General features: G+C 50.9%; 2 protein-coding genes across 2 annotated transcripts; one reads left to right on the top strand and one right to left on the bottom strand.

The window, feature by feature from the left end:
* The first annotated feature begins 2,794 nt into the window (after window positions 1–2,794).
* LOC100909156 (zinc finger protein-like 1 homolog) lies at window positions 2,795–5,074 on the top strand. The gene is made up of 7 exons (XM_003741046.2): window positions 2,795–3,030; window positions 3,438–3,549; window positions 3,773–3,878; window positions 3,975–4,089; window positions 4,184–4,277; window positions 4,362–4,512; window positions 4,626–5,074. The coding sequence occupies exons 1-7, from the start codon at window positions 2,929–2,931 to the stop codon at window positions 4,813–4,815; spliced, it is 870 nt and encodes a 289-aa protein (XP_003741094.1). The 5' UTR covers window positions 2,795–2,928; the 3' UTR covers window positions 4,816–5,074.
* A 3,844-nt stretch (window positions 5,075–8,918) lies between these two features.
* On the bottom strand, window positions 8,919–12,672 carry 5PtaseI (inositol polyphosphate-5-phosphatase A). The gene is made up of 9 exons (XM_029110840.1): window positions 12,610–12,672; window positions 11,986–12,027; window positions 11,686–11,877; window positions 11,100–11,539; window positions 10,667–10,934; window positions 10,363–10,436; window positions 10,092–10,254; window positions 9,908–9,989; window positions 8,919–8,968 (listed from the first exon to the last, which is right to left on the bottom strand). Exons 1-9 carry the CDS (start codon window positions 12,670–12,672, stop codon window positions 8,919–8,921), a joined length of 1,374 nt encoding a protein of 457 aa, XP_028966673.1.
* Window positions 12,673–12,787: the final 115 nt, after the last annotated feature.

Raw genomic sequence — 12,787 nt, 5'->3', positions numbered from 1 at the left:
CTAGTGTTCTCCAGTCGACAGTCATTCATTAAGTGTAATTTAGCTATTGAAGATAATTGGGACGATTCACACAGCGGCAGCCGCAACAGCAGCCTCAACGGCAGGATCAACGGAAACAGGCTGGCTTCGGTTAGATTCAAGTAGCCGGAACGGAAACCTATTAATAAGAATGTCGAAAGAACAATCGTTGAACACACTGCCCGACCCCCGTGTATGATCAACTTGGACCAGAAGCGCACGCCATCAGGGATCATATTTTCTTTATTCTTGGTGGGCATTCGCTTCACATTGACTTCTCGGTCGAGGACTTATTCCCGCACGAATGATGCTCAGCATCCGTCAGGTAGAATGAGCATCGCGAATGCTCCTATCAGATACTGGAATGTCTCGATGTCTCTGCGGTGGTAGTTGTCGCTCCTCGATATCGCTCCATTTCAGTGTACCTAAATATAATCCTCCGATGCGACAGGTCTCTAACGGACGCTCAAATGGTCATCCGAATTCGCGATTTGTCTGCATTCACCTAGATGAAATGGAGAGCGAATCAACCGCAACGGGGCATCGAACGCTCATGGAAACGGATCTGCTGTGTCCCGCGAGTCGAGACCATCTGTTCCTCTCGAAGCGATGTCTCTTCGGGAGAAAGCAGCTCCCGACGTCGTTTCATCGTTTCACGACGCATTTGATAATTGGACGACGGTGGCCTGGACCGTATTTTGGCTGAAACCGATAACCCTGGCGGTTTATGGCTGCAATGATCTTCGTCAAAGGGACTGACTTCTGGGGCAGAGATCATCTAGGGTGAGCAGGGGGGAGCGCATTCCATCGATAAGTTAGAAAACCCATCACTACGAGGCGAGTCAAGTTTTACACGCAATCACAGAAGCCCCCATGTCTCATCATTCGAAGGGTCGAAGCCTCCGCGCAAGTCTATCGCTCAAGCTCTGAGTTGGGCTCGGGACGAAGATCTTGATGCGCCAAAAAATAGAGATGAAGACAACCTTGACTCTTCGAATGGTACCGACGCAGCCTGTCCAGCGTATGGCTTGCTGTTTTCGCATGTGTTGTCTCTTTGTAGGGCTAGTATGGCAATCCGTGTTGATCTGCTGAAGGCCGTGGACCCCGTTTGCTGCTCCTATTGTCCCTACGTCAGTCGATGGTACACTCCTTACCTTTTGTCACATGCTCTCGCAGCGAGCCGTCGGTGATACCTTTATCCACGGGTACCAGAATTCTCGGAGCTTGGCGATCGTCAAAGATCGGGAAACCCAATTCGAACGTGTCCCCTTTCCGTCCAGCGGCGAATTAGGGCAACACATGCAGGAAGAGAGGCTCTCTCCGGCGCACGGAGCTCATCCTCATGATGATCTCTGCAGCGAAGTATCAGTCAATTGACTGTGTTTTCCTTGGAAAGACTCGGTGAGCTTCGGCCTTACATTTCCGTCGAAAGTCGCAGACGGTGATCATCGGCCAGATGCAAGGAGATCCTGGACGAATCATTGGTCGATCAGCCAGAGCAGCTCATTTGCCTGCCCACGATTCTTAGCCCCCCTCCCCGGACGCCGACTTCTCAACCACACAGAAACTACAGATTGGTGTTCCAAAACATTGTGAATTCCATCCTGAAGCCAAGTATTGGGACTTCGGAATAATATGCATTGAATGCCGGTGAACCACTGAAACGAGATTCTCATGGAGTGAGAAATCGGCATTATTTTATCGGCGAGAGCTCTTTCCGAAAAGAATACTATATTAAGCTGGGAAGACGATCCGAGATCCGCCTGTCTGCTCAATCAGAGCGTCGGCGGAGCAGTAGCCCGATTCTTCTCCATTCAAACTATCCCGTTCAGGGACTTAGGTCCTCCAGGCTGTCGCCCACTGTCCCCTCCCTTTTCTCGAGAACTAAGGAGAGGGAAGGCCCGAACTCGGCCCGAGTTAACGAACGAGTATTGCCCCAGATATCGGCAATCATGAAGAGTTCGAGTAAAGCCACGGCTGTTTATGCCATCCAGAAGCTGACACTGTCCCGTTACGCTCATCGTTTCCCGCTCATGGCCTCCCTCTCGATCTCGCTGGAGCCCTCTATTGCCCCCGAGGCTATCGTATCCTGGTCTCCGACTTATCGAGAGTCGACTTCGATGAGCGATGCAGACATGGATTCAGATCTCAAGACGTCGTGAGGTTCGGTGATCTATTCGCGGAACTTCCTTCTCATGCTTCCTGTTAGATCCTCCGCTTCTTCTGATCATCTCCGCTTCTCTGCATCGATTACTATTCTCGAATGCTCGGCGGCTCGCTCCCGTCGTCTTCCGCCCTCTTCTTCTTTCCACCGCCGCGGAGGTCTCACGGCCTCCAATCTCGTGATCGCGGAACTCCCATCGACTTTCTCGCACCCGTTGCCCGGAGTCTGAGTGTTCTCCCGCCCCAGGTTGACCCATTTTCCGGCCCTGGCACTCCCCATTGATTCCCTTCGATTCCAGGTTCCCCCCTACCATAATGACGCCCAATCCGCGACAGTTCGAAATCGTAGAAATGCTGCGCGTCTAGGCTGCGCGTCTATGCTGCACGTCTATGCTACGCGTCTATGTTGCGCGTCTATGCTGCGCCACGAGGCAGCCGTGGATTCGATCCTTTATTCCGACTCTTTCCTCCTGACGTAGGGTGAGCATTTCGCAGTATTCATCCGTACGAGAGCAGTTACGAACGGGCCGGAAGATGGCGCCGCGCGGGTTCCTGCGATTCAATCAGTCGAGACCGGCACGGGAAATGCATCCAATCCGAAATGGCGACTCCCTGTGAGACGATCAGGTGTTCTGCTCCGTCGCTTGCTGTGCTGGCACGGGAAAGACTGTGCCTATAGAACAAAGAAGACCGCATCGTGAGCCGAAAACATTAATTTAAGTCCATTTTCGAGCTTCTCGGTGCAGGATGGGGCTCTGCCGATGTCCCAAGAGGAAAGTCACCACACAGTTCTGCTATGAGCACCGGGTGAATGTGTGCGAGCATTGTATGGTAGAAGACCATCCTAACGTGAGTTTGTAAGCAGCTGTCATCCCTCCGTGAGAGGAATCAGAGCGGGAGGTGCTCTCAATTTTTTCCTCGAGGCGCTTGCAGGCTCCAGCTCTGATCGGCTTCTCTCGGAATCAGGCTAACGATGCGAGGAGTAGGAAGTTTTCTCAGAGCCATCAATTCGCGCCGGCTTATCTAGCCGGTCTCATGCTTTTACCACTAAGGAGGGTTTGAAGTCTGCCCAGATATCCTGGTTTCGACTGACCTCTTGCGTCGTAGACTGATTCTACACTCTGGCATTGTGCGATTGGGTTTCGGAATCGAATCCCCGGATTCTTTCGACATTGCCGGCTTATCAGTGAATAAGGGGAGATCCGTTCGCGGAATGATTCTATCCGATAGAGCTCTCATTCTTATCTTTTCCGCAGTGTATCGTACAAGGCTACCTCCAGTGGCTGAAGGATTCGGACTACGAACCGGTTTGCACACTCTGTAGGAAGGAGTTGGTGCATGCAGAATGCGTCCGTCTCTTGTGTTATCGTAAGTTGCTGATTAGAGTTTTTCCCGAGCATCCTCTGTCCAAAGCTCGCCTGCAGCTCAAGCAGAGATCAAGAGCTCATGTTCCATGTCAAGCTCGAGATCCGAGTCTGGACCGCAAGCTGTATTCCATAGCCGCTCAAGTCGTCCCGTGAGACGGGTACGATAATTATCCACCGCTTGGGACGGGCTACCTAACCTGACTGCTACCTTTGTCGTACAAAAGATGTCTTCCATTGGCCTTGTCTGGACGAGCATTTGCAACAGTTGCCTTCAACGACAGCTCCCGCCGGATTCACCTGCCCGACTTGCGGACACGAAGTTATTCCAAGGTGGGTTCCTGCGTCCTAAGCTCATCCTCTTCATGCACGAAATTCAATGATTTTCTTCCGGTACATCATTCGCGTGATCCGAACCTTCCATTATAGAGACAACGTAGCCTCGCCAGTGGCGGCGGTCATCCGGGAAAAACTCCGCAGGGCTCAATGGGCGGCAGCTGATCGCGGGAGGGACGGAAACTTCCAACAGACAGGATCGCTCGGTGTAAGCATTCCGGGAACTGCAAAGCTAAACTCATGGCGCATTGAGGGCTTTCTGAGCGGCTCATCGACATTGTATTGAGTGATTCTGATTCCAGAGGAGTCTGAGCTCGATGGCGTCGAGCTGGTCCGCACCGAACCCGATGCTCAACGACTCTTCAGTTTCGTTCGCAGATGATAGCTCTAACAATAGTGAGTATCTCAGCATGATGTACATGATGGCCAACAAGTTCCTAAATGCGGCATCCGGGTATCGCGTTGTGTTCTCTTCTGCAGCCATGTCGCGGAATAGCTCCGTCAAACAGTACACAGCGTCGAATGTGTACGGCGAAACGTCATCCGCTCGGAGTTTCGTCTCTCAGCCTTTGCTCAGGACAGATGAGGAGGACAAGTACAAACGAAAATCGGTTGTCGAACTGGCCCATAGGTGGGTGTACTTCCAATATGTAGAGACTGACGAGCTGCATCCATGAGGAATTCTAGAAAAAAATCGCGATCTTCTCAATTCGCCATTGTCACGTGTCCGTCGTTTGATTTCAGGTGGTTTCAATCAAAAATGCTGCTGGGTACCCGTCGCCGCGATCCCACCCGGCGATGGGCGGCAATCACAATCGGCATTTTGATATTTTTTTTCGTGGTTGTTTATGCCATGTCGCGAATCGGACGGTCATCCTCGGAAGTCAATCCATTCCTCGACCCGGAGTCGAATCCCAATCTCAATATGCAATAGCCCGACTCCTTCGTTCCTCGAGGAGCATCCGGATCAACTACATGGGGCATTCAGGTGCTCTTCTGAATGCTGCGTCTGAAGTCAGAAGAATACTTCTCGCGAGCGTGTCGCCAACGGATGACTCAGAGCTACAGGAGCAGTTGTTCCGTGTACATGAGGGGAGCTTTTAATTGCGGAAGTCCCGATGATTTGATACCATGCGTTGATCTAAACACTATATAATGTACATAAAATCTAGACAGATAGGAAACGTCGGGACTATTGGAAGTGAGTTCATAAAAGGTGATAGTGATGAATGAATTAATAATTCGTGCTCAAGAAACCGTTTCCATCGACCGAGAGGGTCGAAGAGGGGCTAGCGTTATTCTTTGAGAGAGAGCTATGCGATCAGGACTCTCGGATGGCTTTCACGTTCCCTTTATTAGGCTGCCAATTTTCCCGTCTGCGGGACCTAAGTAGAGCGCCGCTACCGCATGAATGAAGAGCTTGAAAGCTGAGAGCTCGCTCCCATTCCATGGAGAAGTCACTGTGAACGAACGCGGATATCCCAGGTCCGAGAGCCCCAGGCCCGAGCTGCGAGAGGAAGGATCGTGGAGCTTGTCCACCGTGTCCCGGATCGGCTGAGTAGAAGCTCTTTTTCTCCGGAAAAGGAAGCCACGAAGAATGAAAGTTTTGAATCTCGCCGAGCGGGTCGATTGAGAGAACAGCAGGTGGGAACACAGATATTTATTTCTTTCAATTTGTTTCTTGCAAGGTTTCCTATGAAAGCTCCATGTTGTGCTTTCATCTCCAAGTCGGCGGATTGGGTCCGGTCTCGAGCAAGGAAACGAATGAAAAGTAGGAGAGAGGATGAAAACATCACGCTCGCGGTGTAGTCCAAGGATAGGGCGCGAAGACCGTGGGGTAGTTTATGTCTCGTGACTGGCTGATAGGTTCATACACCTGGACCCTTGAAGATATGCTCCCGGAGAGGAATACTCTAATATTCGGAAGTCCGCTCCGTGGTCTGATCTTTTACAACATTCTGGATCATCTTCTGACAAGTACTCGGTTGAGGCAGAGCGATTCTCGATCAGTAAACTAGCCAGGATATAGCAGATCTACACAGCCACGCTGGCGTTTCCTCCAGGCAGGGAATCGCTGCACCGGAGTCGGCATCGACCGAAGGCTTTCTCATGGTCACAGTTCCCTCTGGGTAGATGCCCAAAGGATATCTCCCCGCTATCCGTGCCCCGACACCTGCCAGTTGCGGCCTAGGCCGTTGAAGCTTCTCGCGGCGGGCCGACAGAGAAATCGCCTCTATACCAAGATTCGTCTCTGCCTTGGTGATGGGGTCAGAATGGGGCCAAGACGAGCTCACTCCTACAGAGAAAATTTCCGGAGACGCCATCAGAGGATTATTCGTCCCATTTCCTTCTGAAGAGGGAGCCCTATTCGCTTGACCCGTCGGGAATGCTCGTCATCGAAAATCAACTCCGAGGCATCCTCCACAGGATTTGCAGCGTGTTTCGGAATCACGACAACCACGAGCACGACTGTACCGAGTGTCATATACGAGGTGTCGATAACAGTCATCACTCGATTCGGTCCGTAATCGGTGGGGTTAATATACTACTTCAGTCAGTAGTTTCAAGTTCCAAGGATACATTCCCTCACCGTGGAGAGAGAATTTCGCATGAGATCGGGAGAGGAGAAAAAAAACGAACTCTACTCACTATTCAACTCAGAAGGTCATCGGTGTTTATCAACTCCCGATTATCTCCAGTATGACTCATCAAGTGTCCATAACACCGAAACCGGAGCCAAAGAGTGAAGCAATCGTCAGTGTTTTTCTTCTCGCATCATTTTCAGACGTGGTGGATGAGTGACACCAAGCTCATCGGGGATACGACCGGAAGGACACCGATGCTGCCATCAGATGCATCAACCTCGGAGAGCCTTTTTTTCGTGGGATGACTATACGTTTGAAATTCTTTTGAAACATCCGATACTGATCACCACCGCTTACATGCGGCCCAAGATACCCCGAACATCTAGAACCGAAATCGAGTCAATGCTCTACTAGGGTGTTCAGATGACCACTCAATTTGTATTCGAAATCTCAATCATCAGCGATACTTGCTCAGTCTCTACATGTTCGGATACATTGCTGTCTAACACGTCGAATGTAAGTAGATCTGCTATTGCTGCATATCTAGCAGCCACAAACACGGGGCAGGGTCATGTCACTCGTTCAGAGATTCTTTCTCTCCCATGAAACTTCGTCAGATCAGATACGGTCAGCGATTTGCGAGAATCGTACCGATGCGTCGAATGTCTGAATCTAGATAGATGAAACACACAATATGATACATTGGGTCGGCATATGGGTATCCGAAAAGAACAGAATAAACTCGTCGTATTTACATAACTTCAAACAAAGTCAGACCGAGGTTGATCATACTTGTAGAGCACAACTCAGATCTGGGAACATAAGCAATTGGATTTCTACCTAAGACATACGAATAGATGTGACGACGGTCGACTACTAGCTCGATAGATCGCACAGCGTTAGCAGACAAATCTCTCACTTTCACCCTCCACCGAAGGCAGCGGGTCAATTTCTGGGTGGAAGTATCCTTCATTACACTTTCATTTTACCGGGCTTCGTAGGTAGTCAAGTCTCTCGTGCAAGAAGCGAGCCCCGCTTTGGAGCCCGACCATTCGTTGGGAATCATGATACACTTAGTGTTCACATGTGAATATACATAGTCGATTTCTATAAATCTGTACGAAGGCTAGGTGAAGAACCTTGGACTCGACGGCTGTAGCCATCCATCCACCGGGAAGGTGCTTCATGCACCATGAAGAGCGTCGAGCGCCACAAAATTAAGCGTGAGAGCCGGAATCTCCAAAAGGAAAACCTATCATATCACCGTCAATCGAAACCTGATTTTCGCAATACCGCTCGCCGCTCGACAACGAGCACCCTCCCTCCGGCCTTGCATTCGGGTTTTCCTAAGCAGGCGCCGGTCCGTCGAAGAGTCTTGAACACATCTTGACATGAGGCCCTCGTCCACGATCCTCCGTCACCAAACACCTGGCCTGTCGACTTGACTCTTTTGGATACCATTCGACCACCTCCCAACTTTCGATGCAGACGGCAACCCACGCCAGACTACCGGGGATGGGGGAAATTCCCATCGGAAGAAGTGTTTGACTTCGACACCGACCGATATCGACAAGTTTCGAGTCGAAACCCTCCAAGCGAGTATCGTTTACTACGATATCATTGCAAATGAAGAAAGCACAACGTAACGACAACATGTCTCGGATAAGTTCGATTCACAGCAGCCCAAACATCCATTGGCACTCGAAACACTATAGTATTGCACAACGTTCGTACACTGAGAGAATCAAGTAGGGGAGCCACTTCGTCGAAGGTTTGCGCAAGACGGTAAAACTGACCGATAACAGCGATGACGTATCCGCGCTCTCCGGTCGCTCATCGGAACGGACATCGACGTTGCAATTTTTCAAGGGGAACGATAATAATCAATAGTCGACACGTGGGTCCGAGCGGAGCGGGCCTACTGTCCTACATGTTCTCTCATGTTTCAAGGCAGTAAGCGGATCCTGACTCGGTAATCGGTCTCGTAGCCTGCCTGCCTTCCCCGCAAGGGTTTCCATGTTCCCTGTAGCTCACATTGTATAAGGTATACTGTATATGAAGTTTATATTATATTCGCATGTATACGGTTCTAAACCAACCGAGCTGAAGCTATCACCCTTTTCCTTCCAACCTTGTCTGAATAGCCTACGTAAGGTCAAATTGCCGTGTTCACGCTCCTTTCGTCGACACAGGCGTCCGATCGCTGAGATTGACGGTTCGAGACTTGAATCCATTCCAGTATTCAGAGTCCTCTCGGGAATCGTGTACTATCGAATGACTAGGGCCCAGTTGTATGTATCATCAAATGGGTCGTATTCATCGCAAGGCCTTTGCATGATGTTGTGTTCTATGGCGGCTAACTATGGCACAATCGTTAAGCCTTCCGTGTTCTCGGGAATCTCGGTATTCGCTCCACAGGGACGTCGGGTGAAATTATTGACGGACTAGCTGATCAGTTGACTGTCTCTTCGTCCCTGTCACGATTCCTTTCCTCGTGGTCACCTGCCCGAGGAGAAAGATGTCATTAGCCCGAAAACAGCCGACGCACGCGGATCGCTTCCTCGAAGTCGCGAGGACATTCCCGATCGAGAAGTATAAGGAGCAGAGGTCTTATAGTCGAAACCACGAACCGACGAGAAGATAGACGATAACAAAGCACCCGGGAAAGGAAAGAGTGAGAGAGAGAACCGACACGTTATCGACACCCAGGGAGACGATCAGGGCCAGAGACATGCTGGACGCGGCGAAGCATGCTGAGGGTCATCGATGTGAGCAGAACTTACCATGTTCACAACGAACATGAAATGCTTGTCAAGCCGAATCGTTCTGACGCAGACCCCTGGCTCGCTCGATAGATAGATTGATGGATTGCTCGACCGACTTACCGACCGACCGAGCAAGCGATTGGGCGAGCGAGCGAGCACTCCACCAGGCGACTGACTGACCAATCGATCGAGTCTTGTAACCAGCAAACCAGGTCTCATGACCGACATTACTGCGTGAGTTCGAAAATTCGAAGATCGAGCGATTCCCACTCAGCTTCCCACCCGTATGTCTCGCGAAGAATGCCGTCTCCTCCGTCAGCGGATTCGCAGGCAGACAGACCAGCCAGTCAGAAAGCAGACCTTATGGCCTGTTGTCACTCCGTCTGTCATCCAGTCGGTTAGTCAGTCAGAAGTCAGTCAATCAGTCAGTCAGTCTTTAGAACAGCGAATCGTTGCGTCCGGTACGTTGGTTCGGCAAAGCACATCCTACAGCTACGACGATGGGTAGACGCTCGAGGGCAGTGGCGCGTTGAGAGTTCAGCCTATCATCATCATTCTTATAAGAGCGCACATCTCTTGGGCCTCGGACAGCAAATCGTCGTTCTATGCGCTCTGTCGCGAAGGGCGGATTGACTCGCTACCTGATCCTCCTCCTTCCCGGACTGCGGCCTCTTACCATTCGTCTTCAACGTTTCTTCGTGGAGACGTCCGGGACCGTTCGCGCCGTTTTTCCCGATTCGGACGCGCAAGACAACCGGCTTGAAGTTGAGAATCATGTTATTCCTCGCCTTATTGGCCGAGAATTTCGGCGAATATCCTCGTCCGGATCTCCATGGAGGCCACAGGGGCTCTCTATTCACCTTATGATCGCCCATGCAAACATCTCGGCCGATCAAATGATATCCCAATTTCTCGGAGACAAGCTTCTCAGCTTGTTCATTGAAGAGAACTCTGTCGCACCAGGCCGGACATCGCGTGCCGCCAAACGAGGCACCCTCAGATCGTTCTTCCGAATACGGATAGCTGGAAATCAAGCATTGGATCGTGAGGATTGTCGCTTTCGAGGGGTGAAATTGCAGCTCCAGATTGAAATCTTCTACGACATCTTCGATTAATCATTCGTGAGGTCACCTTGGCGGAAACTCGATGTCGAACTCATGCAGATCTTGGCTGAAGTACTCCAACTCCTTGTCATGGGAGAGCAGCTGCAAGAGACACGAAATATCCAGGTTATCCAGGTGGGATCCAGGCATCGAAGCCCATCATTTCAAACCATCAGCTGCTGTAGATCCAGTTCCCTCCCGAAGGTCTCCCGGGGGCATCCGGTATGGTGGAGCTAGTCGTTCGCTCTAGGCGTCTCGCGAGAGAAATTCTGCGGGTTCTTCTTGAAATATCTACGCGTATACCCCGTGGTGAAACATGAACGATGGATTACCTTCTTTCGGGTGAGATCACAAATGAAGAAAGTTCGAGTTGTGTCTTCATGGATATTGAAGAGTTTCTTCTCGAGTGTTAAGACCTTCTTCTGGGGTTCATTCCTCGCTTCGTTCCCATCGCCTGAGGGTTCTGAAGACCCCATGACCGGGAGAGCGTTCGAGGCTCCTTCGTGGAATTCCTGGCGTATTATTTCGCCGGAAGAGCTCTTGGTTTCCTGTAGTTTGGTCCCTTCGCTGAGCCACGACACCACGGCACCCAGGTCCAAGCTTGAGGAAGAGAAACTTATATATGAGGAATAAGACGAATCTCCGACTTCGCTCAGGATACAACGTACGCCGCTTATCGGGGAGAGAGCCCCCGGGGGAGGGCGGCTCGCAGGCCCGAAGAGAAAATCAGAACATAGGGATGCGGAACTTGAGATCGCCACTCACCGAAAGTTGAAATCGCCGAAAATGAAAAATGCCACCGGCTCCTTGGTCGTTTCCGCTTCGGAATTATCGTCGCGATCGCTGCCTATTCTCCGCAAAGTGAATTGAAGAGCGTTGCGGCGAGATTCTGTGTACATGGACGGAAATTGCTGCATCGCCATGAAATTCGACTCGTCGTGGAACAGATGGACGTTAACCAACTCGATCGGGGGCTCTTGAGCGTGAATTTGCCACCGAGTCCGCAGGAAGCCTTTCCTCGAAGGTCGATGCATCGGAGTCATATCTTGAGTGAACTTGTATTTATGAACCGTCGGGACTAGATCCAGATCTTCTTCCGCGTAGAAGGCATACTCCGGAACCGGTTCGAAAGCCGCCTTTTTGAAGTTCCAAATGCAGATCTGATCAGCGACTGATTTATGGACGAAATAGAAACTTCCCAAAGCCTGGACGAATGGAATCTCATTAGAAAGTGCGCTCGCGTGAGCCCATCGGATTGGAAGCTCGATCGATGAGCGGAAATTATCTCGAACACCCACCGCCCCTCCACCCCCCTGGCCCTTCACGAAGGTCAAAATCGTTCGTAACTCACAGTGAATTTCGAAGTTTCGAGGACAGGATCTACGAAAGCTATGAAGTTCTCATATCCGAGCCCTTTGAAACCGGAAAAGAGTTTCTGCGTGAAGAGGTTGACTTGATCCATGGCCGATCCGAAAGTTTTCCCGCCGACTTCCTGGCAATGAAGAGCCAGGAACGCAGGATGGCTCTCATCGTTGACCAGGCCCTTGAGAGGAGACAAGTTGTACAGACTAACAACAGTGGAACAGCTCGCGCTGCATCATACGCTCGGCTAGGAATCTGTATCGATTGAGGATATCAAGTTGGGACTCACTTCCACGAAAGCTGCGATCCATATGTCCAGGATCTGCTCGGGCTGAAAACGATACAAGGAGGATGATTTCATGATCCGATTTTCCGAGACAGTATCCTGTCATCGCACGGAGAAACTCGCGCCTCGTCGCATTTCGGCGACGTATCACTCATCCGGGACAGGGATCATGTCTATGAGCTCCTGGGAGAATGTCTATGAGAGCGAGCGAGACAGCCTACTGTGGGAATATAGGAACTAGGCTGTCTTTGTCTGAGCGTTGGGCTCGGTGATGAGCTCGGTTCGAGGGTTCCGATGGAGATGCGGTAAATTATTTCTCAGGCAAGTGTTTTTCTCCCGAGCCGCTGGGAGCGACAGCGAGTTCGCACGTGGCGTCGATGAGGCGTCACGGGTATCCTTATCTTGAGATCAGACATCGGGCAGGAGCAAACAATCCTGACGTTTCGATTTCCCGAACAGAGGTTCATCTCGCTCCTGCGCTCGCGCGGGATCCCGCAAAACTGCTCTACCGTATACGACACACAGATGATAGTTATTGATATCAAAGAAGAATTGATATCATACATAGGTACTTTCTCTGCTCATTGGTATGAGAATTCCACGGTCTCGATGCATAGCGGAACTCACTCTTTCGAAAATGCTCCCCACGTTCGCTGTGACGAGGGTGACTTCAGTGTAGGGAGTCGGCATCTCGTACGATGTGCTTATTATAAAGCTATATTTCGCCCGGTACTCGATGTTGCGAGGTCCGTTAGACCCGACGGCGGTGTGCTCCCAGCACAGATGCGCTGGACGATCGAATCCG

This window comes from Galendromus occidentalis, unplaced genomic scaffold (assembly GCF_000255335.2).
Source record: "Galendromus occidentalis unplaced genomic scaffold, Mocc_1.1 scf7180000077121, whole genome shotgun sequence".
Classification (NCBI taxonomy): Eukaryota; Metazoa; Arthropoda; class Arachnida; order Mesostigmata; family Phytoseiidae; genus Galendromus; species Galendromus occidentalis.
This window is presented reverse-complemented; position numbering and strand designations above follow the sequence as displayed.